Raw genomic sequence first — 10,736 nt, 5'->3', positions numbered from 1 at the left:
GTGGTGACTGTTGGAAGACGTAGCAGTTGTGTGTGCTACACGCAAAGGCACTGTACACATGAATGAAGTGGCACCTGGCATCGCAAACAACTTGCACGTTTTTGGAGTGCCTTCGGAGTCTGTTGTGGAAGAGGTGTGGTGTGTGGTGAGGTGGCTGAAGTGCCACGTGGGTGCAGTCAATGGCACAAGCACATAAGGGAAGTGGCCAAGGACATATAATAAAACGCTCTTTACCTGTAATCCTAGTCCTCTTCTGGAGGAATTCTCATCATACTCATATGCATTGAATAGCCCCATCCACACTGGGGATCCCCGAGTACTTTACAAAATATATATATCTTTGTACATATAAACAATTGTGCAAATTCTTTCTGTAGAACAGGGCGAAACAAACCAAAAAAGGCATATTTGCAGCCAATAAAAGTATATGTCTGAATTCCATTTAATTTTCATTAAAAAAAAAACAACCAGTTCAAATAGTCCTTGATTACATAAAAGTGGCCATAGAAAATCTTTCATAAACATTTTTTTAAAAGGAAATGGAATGAAGGGTACTGTTAGCAGATAGTCTGCCACTGGGCCATTTGGGGACCTCACTGTCCCCACTGTATCCCTTCATGCCCCAGAGGTGATAAGTTAGTTAATTTTTAAGGCTCCTGGTAACAAGATCCTGGGGGTACAGAGTTCTGACTTTTGGCTTTATTTTTCATTGGGAAAGCTTTCAAAACCTGATTCACTGGGCATGTTTGAAGACTAAGAGTACATTTAAATATTTTTCTGACCGAAAATAGTTATTTTTCTGTCAGGATGCCTTCACTGTTTGTGAAGTGCCCTGCCCTGAGGGTCTTTGTCCCCTCTTAAACCCCTTGCTCCTCCCTAGAGCCCTTCCATTTAGTAGTAAGAAGTCAGCATTTTCCAGGTATTTCCGCCTCCCGTCCATCCCAAATTTACTACAAAAATGTATATGCAATACAGAGATATTCACTGTTGAGGCAGAGATATCTGCGCAGAAAAGGCAGAGACCTCCGGATGGAAGTTTCTGAATAGCATTTTGGAGTATGCGTGATGACAGACTATAGTACAGCTAAATGTACTACAAAATGCAGTTTAGGCCACTGCATGTCATATACATTTAATGAGGTATTTTTACAAAAATGCATATATGTTAAAAGTGATCTGGAATTCCGAACATCCATGGGACCTGTTCAGGTTTAAAAGCATCAATCAAGATTCCATGATGGACTACGTTGGCCACAATGCGAAGTCTAGGTCAAGCATGGGTAGGTGACATGGCAGAGTGGTTGTGTTAGGTGTTTTTCATCTAACTTCAAATCCATCTTTTGTTAATCCCCTTCGATTTCTCTATATAGGGGTTGGGTAAAAATGTACAAGTCAAAACACTAAAAGGTTGTGGACTGCTGATTAAAAAGGACAAACAATAGATGTATTAGAAATGTTTTATTTAGCTGAAATGACTCAGATTAGACAACAGTGCAACAAGTACTGAAACCTGACATTGGACCAACAGTTTTTTTTTCTATTTGAGCTGCAAAATCTGGAAAACAGTGCTGCTTTCTCGAGGCCCTGGTTGTGTATAGATGGATTAAATGTGCTATGCCTTACAACACAATTTTTGCCGAACCACATTTATCAAACTCAAAACCTGGTGGAATCTGGCAGTATTTTTAGTCCAAGGAAATGGAAATCCTCCAGATGGAAACAAATGACAAAAATCAGCCAACAGCAATTGATTTATGGCAAGCAGTCTTTCACTGAATCGCTCTTCCACGTCATATCTCTATGGTACTTTGGGCACTTGCCTTCTATTCTTAAGGAAGGCAGGTCCTTTCCTTTTTTGTGTGCAGAATGCCTGACCCAGTATCCATATTGAACACAGAGCAGAAGTTTAATTTGCTGCAAGAGATCTACAATAAAGTAGTGCTGAAGACTTGTGCATGCCCATCCTCACCTGTCAGTCTGTGCATTACTTACAACCATACCTGCCATATTCGAGTATGTGCCTTCAAACATGACAGCCAGAAGAAACGTGCGTTGTACCACAAAACTAAGGTTGAATAACGCAGTTTGTAGTTATACAGCTTTCCAGAGACATGTAGAATTGAGATGGTTTGAAAAATTGTCCCTTGTGCTACTCCTCACATTTTCAACGAACACTATACCCCAGACGTTAGTTAAGGCCCTGTTACGAAAAAGTATTGGTGCAGAGACTCTAATCTATCAAAGGTTGAGCTTGCTAATCACTCCACGAACAGAACTGAAGGAGTTGTGAAAAAAGAGGAAACCGTATCACACATGGGCTTACAGTTCGCCAGATTTGGTGTCCTTCACTCGGATTGACTCATTGACTAACTCCCTAGCAGAAGGCTGGTTATGTCCCAAGCAGATGAATCAATGAAAAATCAAATTTTGGAGAAATAGGTTCATCACCAGCGTAACTCATGCAGTTTAGTCCTCCAACGTCCTCAGACTTAAGTCCATTGATTCTTCCTGGCTGTACTATAGTTCACACTTTCAGGGGTAAGAAGGAAGCCTAAGCTCACAGGAGATTAGAAGAGGAAGTAATAACGCAAACTGGGCGTGGGTGTAACCACCATCTCTCGGGCTGCTCAATATTCCTTCTATGACCTGTAAAGTTCTTTGGCATATCTTCTGGTAGGGTGTGCCATGAGTAGGACCCAAGAGGATGCGGTTTAAGAACAGGTCTCTAAAAGACATACTGTTTGGCCCGAGAGCTTGGAAAAACAGGATTAGGCATGCAATTAAAAGGGGCAACAAAGAAAAATAAATGACAATATCAGCGTTCTGGCTACCAGAAAAACCGGTATTATGAAGTACCCAGTCTACCTCGAGAGAAATAAAATCCTGTAATACGTGGAGTCTGACAAAAGATTCAACAGACATCAAGTAAAACTCTAGCAGTACCAAGCGGTATATCAGGGTCACATTGAAGTGGGCACTGGACATATTCTAAACCTCCAGAACAGAAGAAGATGGAATCATTAGAGAAGCCAACCTTCTATAAATGATGCAGGCGTATAATGACACACAATAAAGTTAAACTCTAGTTTAAAAAGTAACACTTGTCATTTCTCTATGGCAAGCTTACAGGTTGACTATCACCGGCAGAACCCGCTGTAAAATTTAACAGCAGGACATTTATACAACTCAGTCCTTGAGACAGCTCTTTAGTCTTCTGGTAAATTCTAGGACACATCCAAGACATGTCATTTTGTTTTTCATAAATCTGTGCACAGACTACTCTTTCTCTATGAACTTTCTTGTTGCCTTTGTGGCGAGAGGGATGCGGGAAGGTGGAAGGCATTCTCGTTCCATGCTGCATAAGTATCATGAAAGCTCTAAGATTCTGAAATCAATCACCAAATGTACACAATTGGATAAATGAGTATGTTAAGCGCATTTCACAGATAGCGCTCCTGTGTAGTTCATCATTATGATTCAAGCTCCAAATGGATGTGAACCTTTTCATCTAAAAGGCACATTATTTAAAGTATTGGTCCGCAGAGTCTCTGAACAGTCACTGGACCATCGATGTAGAGTGGACTCTTGGAAGAAAGGCATGTCATCATAAACAGTAAATTCCAATATTTAAAGGTTTGCAGCATTGTTTCCCCTCAGCAGTACTCGATGCTAATGTAGAGGGCACTGGCTTCACAAGCACATAGGTAGGGAAACCACAAATCTACTGAAATGGGAAGAATATGTTATGTTAAGAATGCCTTTAAGATTATAGAGGTAGAAGATCTTGACACTGGAGTATAAAAGGAGAAGAATGCAAGAAAACCGTTCCTTTACATACTCAATATCCTGCATCAGTGGCATGTAAATCTATGCATGATGGACACAATGAGTAGTAATTGTTTTCTATCATAATTGGGTGAGACGACACAGAAAACTTGACCTACAGTGACACTGATGTAAATGCGGTCAAAAACCAGAAATTACAGTGTGATTTGTGATTATGTAGCAAGAATGCAAGGTTTTCCGATTCGTTACACATGTAGGTTTAAATTTGTTCCATACCTTCAACAATAGTAGATGGACAGCAAAATCATAAATTGATCATGTCAAAGGGACAACTGGTGTAAATCTAGCAGATAAATGTGGCCTCATTGCAGAAAAATAACCAAACATTGAGTGTTTTACATATATCCTCAAATAAACATGGGCCCAAACAGAGACAAAAAAAATCTGTTAAATAGGAACCGTTAGAAAACGGCAGCAGAGAAGTCTGAAATGTAAAGAGTACTGCATGTTGGACTGGAAATGTGCATGGCGTCAGCACATCTGGAATGAGCACACAGAAGCTGAAGAGACTATAGGAAAGGATTGCCTAATACGGTTCTCCAGGGTTGGTATTACATTCACATGCTTGAATTATTACCCATCATTAGGCTTCCCAGCTCAGGCTGATGATGGCGCATAGTTCTAGTAAGTGAATCTATGAAAGATCAAGTCCTGGAGTAAGTTACTCTCTTAACATCCCCGCCTGTGGTTTCATTTCCTTCCTGGTCTTCACTCACTCACCAAACGTTGAGTCACCTTAGGACCCTAGCTCCTCCTCTCTCATTTCAGATACTCCCTGCAGGATTTTACTTAACAGTTTTGCATCAATGTTATCTGTCCTAAAGATCAGCTTAATTCTATGTTATCTTTTTGTATTTAAGAACAAATTTCAGTTAAAAAAATATCTACGCACCCTTCCAACTTCTAGGGTAGAACCAAAACTAGCCTAAGGAAGAGGCATTACTCAAAGGCTGGGTTTACATACATGCAGAGCTCAACATCTAGAAGACATCATCATCTGAATGATACTGGTTCACAGACCATATAACGTTTCTGCTCCATTAGACACTAGACTCAACAACTGTGCGACCTGGGTATCCTCAAAACAACATAAAAGACCAATGCTCTGTGATAAGACCACAAACAGCTACCCCATGAAAACACTGTACCCATAAAAGAGCTCATCTCCCATATGTGATACTGGTGCCCATTTACTCTCTGGGTATAAAGGAGAGTTCCACTGCCCTACAAGGAGACCGAGTTGACCTCCTCTTATCAAATTGAGCCTGTAGCTAGTCTACTTCATGGACATCACTGCCAGCTGACCAGGAGCACCAAATCTCGCTATGGACGCAGGACCCAGTCACCCTATGAGGGCATCAGGTCCAACTTACAAAGAAAGGATAACAAGCCTGACTGCACTGGGAGACATCAGACTTGCGATTTCACAGACTATGCTCTAGGGTCTACATGTGCTACATTAACGAATAAGACACAAACGTAATTTCTTCCTTTGGACTGTTTTTTAGGAGACAGTAAACTCCTTCATGTCTGCTGTAAATTAACAGAAACATGGGTGTAAGCATAAAGGTCTCTCCACTGATTTGTACTTTGTGTAAAAAACTAGATTTGCTGCAGCAGAAAGCTCCCAATCATATTGATCGGACAGTATGTATTTGAATTTGCTAAAAGTGAATATCTGATAATTCAGCACGGCAGACCACTCTTTGATGCTGCTTTGGTGGCCTACCCCATCACAGAGGATAAGCCCCAGATCGATTAGCTGGGCTATAGTTTTTTATCCTGTGTAAATATTTTACATCTTATCACATGGTTTACAAAGTTGTGGCCGATTGCTGCAGACCCCCTAATCTCTGTAGTGCAGCCTAGCCACCTCTGCTGGCCTATTCACAGCCATGGCGGACTACTGAGCAAACAATGACAGACAGGGTTGTGGAAAATATGCACTGTTACCCACCAATGAGGCAGGAACTGGCTTCAATAGTGGTGGTTAGCATTAGGGACTTCTAAATGAAGCTTTCACATTACAAATCCAGTCCCTTTACGAGCTGATAACAGTCTCCCATCAACCCCGGACAGTTCATGATACAGAAGCCACATATGCGCCATACAGCGGCTTGTCAACACCATCTGTGCCACTGGAATGTTCACTCGGCTCCTAAAAACTGTTGTCCCGTGCTAGAATGTCGCTCTGCTGTAGTCGATCTCCTCCTTCTGGAGACTGCTACAAACTCCAGGGCATCTGGAATTCGTGGGGAGGCAGAGGCGTGCAGTGAGTGGCATCAAAGTTCTTCATGTGTTTTCGAGCCTGTTTGGGAATTAACGGATAGTCGTCAATTAATTAGTGTGTTTTAGAAGAACTTGGTTATGAGCAGCATCTATTTAAAAGTTTAGAACTGTGATAGTATGACAAACCTGCACATAAACCCTAATACGGAAAAAGCACATAGTGTATCTGCAAAGTATGTTAAAGTTAAAAAGGCAGACACATTTTTGGTTATCATTTCTTTATAACAACTGAAACCGAAAGTCAAGGCTAGAATGGAGTAGCCAAGATACAAAGGATGGCAAAAGGTAGGCTAAGATTGAAATGGCAGAGCTATGTATACAACTAGAGAGAGTACTGAAGAGCCCAGTACTGGAACAGCTGGGAGGTATGGGGGGTGCTGCTGGATGCGGGGGTTGGGTGCACTGAAGTGTAAGTGGGCCCGAAATAGCAGAGGGGGCTGGGACTGAATACTGAAATGCAGTGGCAGAGTTGAATGCAGACCCCAATACTGGAATGGGATGCAAGGCAGGATTGAGGTACATTCACAGAGTATCTTACCTGCCAGTTTGAGATGGACTGTGACATAAGGAGGAAGATCAGCACGGCATAAGCAAACCTCTGTCTAGAGTGGCATGGTGGACGAAAAACAATGGGTTGGGATGCTACCAAGAACGATTGTCAGGGGGGACTATTTACAGACATTTCTCCCACTGCCTTGAGTAACGCCTACATGCCTAAAGGTGTGCCCAGATATGGGTCTCTTGTTTGCTGTGCCACAGGATGCAAGCTATGCCAACAAGCCCTACAAGGCCAAAACCAGTTTGGGGCTGCTTGTGTTCCCTTCAGGAGGGTAACTCGTCAGGTGGCTCAGCGTTGACTGTTCCGATGAGGAGCAGTCAGTTCAAATTTGCAGAACGTGGGTCTCTGTCTAGAGTGGTACAGTGGATGGATACCACTAGATTGCAATATTATCCAGGGAAATTGTCAGTGCTTTAGACTATTTGCAAACATTCCTCCTATCGTCTTTTGTGTGTTAATAGGCACTGGTACTACTGCAGCTGGAGGCACAGGGGGGTCAAATGGGTACATTGCCCTCAGCAAAGTGAGAATTCTATGGCAGGACCGGAGGCTTCAGATTATGCCTTCTTCCTTTGCTTTATTCTCACACAGCAGCAAGAAAACAACAATAACAAACTACATTTCCCATGAAAACTTGGGAAAACATAACAGTCTTATCGGGAGTCCTTTGTCTGTCTCTGCACTCTGGCCATCTCCCATCATTCACTGCTGCTGTTTCCTCTTTCTTCGCTGCTCAACAGCAAGTTAAGTCGATTTTTGCCTTTCTCCTGGGGTTTTGGGGATTCTTTTATGCTTCTTGTGCTGTTAGGGTTGAGCGCTTGTGTGTGCCTTTATTTTCTGAGTCCCTGGTAATCGCGGAACGCTTTATGCATGCCTAACGCGATTTTGGCCCCAGCAAGCAGCGCGGTGTGGTCCTCCCACCGCCAGGGGGCAGTCTTCGCTCTCTCTGGTCAGCGAGAGTTTCTCCACAGAAAGTAGCAATTTATTCGAGCGCGCTGACTAGAGAGAGCTGTGCTGCCTTCTGCCACCCAGTGTGACACCCTGAGGGGTTGATTTTGCCCGTTTTTCAAGCGTTGAACGCCCTGGTGGGTCTATATGTGGTTCGCCGGACACCCTGCTGGGTCGCAATTTGTGCTCCTTTTAGAGGTGCTGTGGGACACAGTTCCGGGTGGCTGCCCTAGAATTGAGAAGGGCTGGAGTGTCCCCAGGGCTTAGTCCATACATTGTGCGCCTGTGAGCCTCCCATATTGGTCTGGGCTTCCTCCCAGCGTTAACTGTGTGCCTGTCAAAGCTCATTTAAAAATCACTGCCTGGAGCTCTTGAATACCTGCTGAGCCTGAGTTACCTCATTATGCAGCGGGAGCAGGGCCAGTACCAAGAGGAGGACCCTCTTAATTACGTCCCCTGGGATGCCGATTTATTATCAAGAAGGCAGTAGATCAGGCCATGATCCCCCTGGAGCAGCGCCTCACAGCATGTTTGGATGAGGCTTATGCAAAGTTGGCAGCCCTTATTCCCTCTCAGGCCATCACCTCCACCCGCCTCCCTCTTCTCCTCCTAGCAAGAAGCCCTGCACTGAAGGGGTTGATGTTGAGGCATTTGCACGTTTAAAAAGCGCGTTTGAGGCGCAAGAGCCTCCCCAGCTGGCTCCGTTGCCCCCAGTTGCCACATTCCCTCCTACTCCTAGGACCGCTTCTCCTGACCCTCCGGGAGATGGGGATTCCCCAGATACGGATGAGGAAGCGTGTTCCTCTAGGTCCTGGCTCCCAGCTTCAACTCAGGCCCCTGCTGGGATGTAGACATGTTGCTGGTTGAGGTCCTGCCTCCGACACTGCCTCCTTTGCAGGAAACGACAGTCCGCAGCAGTGCATGATGGGAGCTGGCCAGAGTGCAGAGACAGACAAAGGACTCCCGATAAGACTGTTTTGTATTCCCAAGTGTTCATGGGAAATTTAGTTTGTTATTGTTGTTTTCTTGCTGCTGTGTGAGAATATAGCGAAGGAAGGAGGCATAATCCTCGCCTCCGAGCCCTTAATAGAATTGGAACTTACCAGCACCAAGGCTAGGCAAATTTCCATTCTAGTCCAGCAATAGCTGAAGATCGGGACCTGGCACACAAAGAAGAGCTGGGTAGAGCAGCCAGTAACATAACATACAACAAAGTAGTAGTGTCTTAGTTGTGCAGGAGAAGGAAGCTCAAACATACAACTGATACATGCTAGGAGTCCACGTGCTGTATAACTTACCAAAAACAATGTAAGCTGCCTTTTGCCTTCTGCAGTCATATCTTCCCCTATACATGGCACAAATGACAATATTAATCAATGCAGCACACGTGGAATGTGCAGCCATGTACAAGCAAGTTAGGGTGTTGAAGAAAAAAAAGACAGAAAATGTGCTTACTTTTAATCCTAGTTTTGTCATGGGAATATATAATATATAGAAGAGCTTATGAGCATCAACACACACATTTTCAAGAGACCATCTTTTTGTTCTACGTTTTTTATTTAGCATCAGTGTCTATATATGTAGGATTTCCTTTCCGAAGTAAGCAATTAAACCCTAAAATTGATAATGGAGTAGCAGCAACCCCCAACATTTTATGATTAATATTTGTTTAAAACAAAAAAACAGAAATGCGCTGATAGCTTCTTACCAAGAGAAAATTCCACTGTGCCGTTAAGGCCCCAGTTTCACTCTGCAACCCCAAATGCACTGCTTTGGCATTTTAAAGCTAGCTCTACCCTTGGCCATTAGGAACTTATAACAAAGGAGTCTGCCCTTTCTTCGTTATAGGTGACTAATTTAATTGAAATATTAGCTGCATCGATGCGGCGCACATTTCGCTGGGGAGCGTGCGAATTCTACGCCTGCGCAAGTCGGACGGCCCCCGGCTGTCCTACGCACACGCCCACCGTGACGTCAGATGGCCAGGGGTCGTCTGATGGACGGAAGAGGTTAGAGAAATATGACACTTAAGATTGCTCATTTCATTAGGATATCAAAATAAGTGTGTCTGCCTAAGCTCAAGATACTGCTTTCTTCAATGGAAGCATGCATATTATTTATTTAAGATTCCCTCAATGGTGCACTAGGATTTCAAGTAACTTTTCCTTCTTCACAAAATCTTTACTGTTAATCCCGAAAACTAAAGAGAATATCAAGCTCCTTTCTATCACTTCTAGAGTGAAAGTCTAAGCAGAAAAGTGGAAAAGTGGTGAACAGCCAGAAGATACAATTCAAATAAGCAAGGCAGGTTCTGCATAGAAGCTTGAACTACTCGAGCATGTGTCTGAATGCAATTAACAGTGCTTCACAAACGTGTTGAGACTGATCTCTCGGTAGCTGCTCTGCACATTTGCACAATAAGGACATTTCAGAGAAGGGGTGCAATGAAATATGTTGTTCACCTCCAACTACAGTCCTATAGCATTGGTAACTTTCATAGATTCACATTCTTGAATTATTCCTCTGTAGTCATTGCTTACACATCTGTACAAATATACAGCTAATTAACATTGAAATCATCTGTATACTACGTGTAGTCTACCTTCTTCATTATGTGACAAACTCCAGACAATTAGTCGAATAAAGACAAGGGTCTTCCACCCAACACTTACTCTTAAATGCTTAGATTTCCAAAGCTCATCAAAAATTAATATTTTTCAAAACCCCATGAAATGGGAGGAGATGCTAGTTGCAAATGAATGTATGAAAGAGACCATACTCATCTGTGTTTAGCAAAACTGGATCTTTTGTTATGTTATGTTAGTATGAATTTGTAGAGCGCACAGTCACCCCGGGGTTTCTTGGCGCTGTGTACCGCTGGGGAACCCGTCCTGGCTTTCCCTGTGAGATGGTCCCTATTGGGCATCCCCAAGGTGAAGCCAGGCATCCCCGGCAGCGAGGGGGCCGTTGTGGAGATTAAGCAAGCTATTGCCCAGAGTTGCAGTGTGGGACCCATGGTTTTGAGAGGCACCGAGGAGAGATTTATCGAGCCCGCTGACATTTGTTCCGTACCCTGCCGCGTCGGGAATTGAAC

General features: G+C 43.5%; 1 protein-coding gene across 1 annotated transcript in view; it reads right to left on the bottom strand.

Annotated features, from left to right (window-relative positions):
* Window positions 1-1,445: 1,445 nt before the first annotated feature.
* ABHD16A (abhydrolase domain containing 16A, phospholipase) overlaps window positions 1,446-10,736 on the bottom strand; it is a 274,475-nt gene continuing 265,184 nt past the window's right edge. Inside the window, exons 19-20 of the mRNA XM_086924640.1 lie at window positions 8,941-8,987; window positions 1,446-6,154 (exon numbers count right to left, since the gene is read on the bottom strand). Coding sequence (XP_086780766.1) covers window positions 6,071-6,154; window positions 8,941-8,987 — 131 coding nt within the window. The 3' untranslated portion in view covers window positions 1,446-6,070. The remainder of the gene's footprint in view (window positions 6,155-8,940; window positions 8,988-10,736) is intronic.

The sequence above is a fragment of the Lissotriton vulgaris genome, chromosome 5, assembly GCF_964263255.1.
Source record: "Lissotriton vulgaris chromosome 5, aLisVul1.2, whole genome shotgun sequence".
Taxonomy (NCBI): Eukaryota; Metazoa; Chordata; class Amphibia; order Caudata; family Salamandridae; genus Lissotriton; species Lissotriton vulgaris.
The sequence above is the reverse complement of the archived record's forward strand: the minus strand, read 5'-3'. Positions and strand labels throughout refer to the sequence as shown.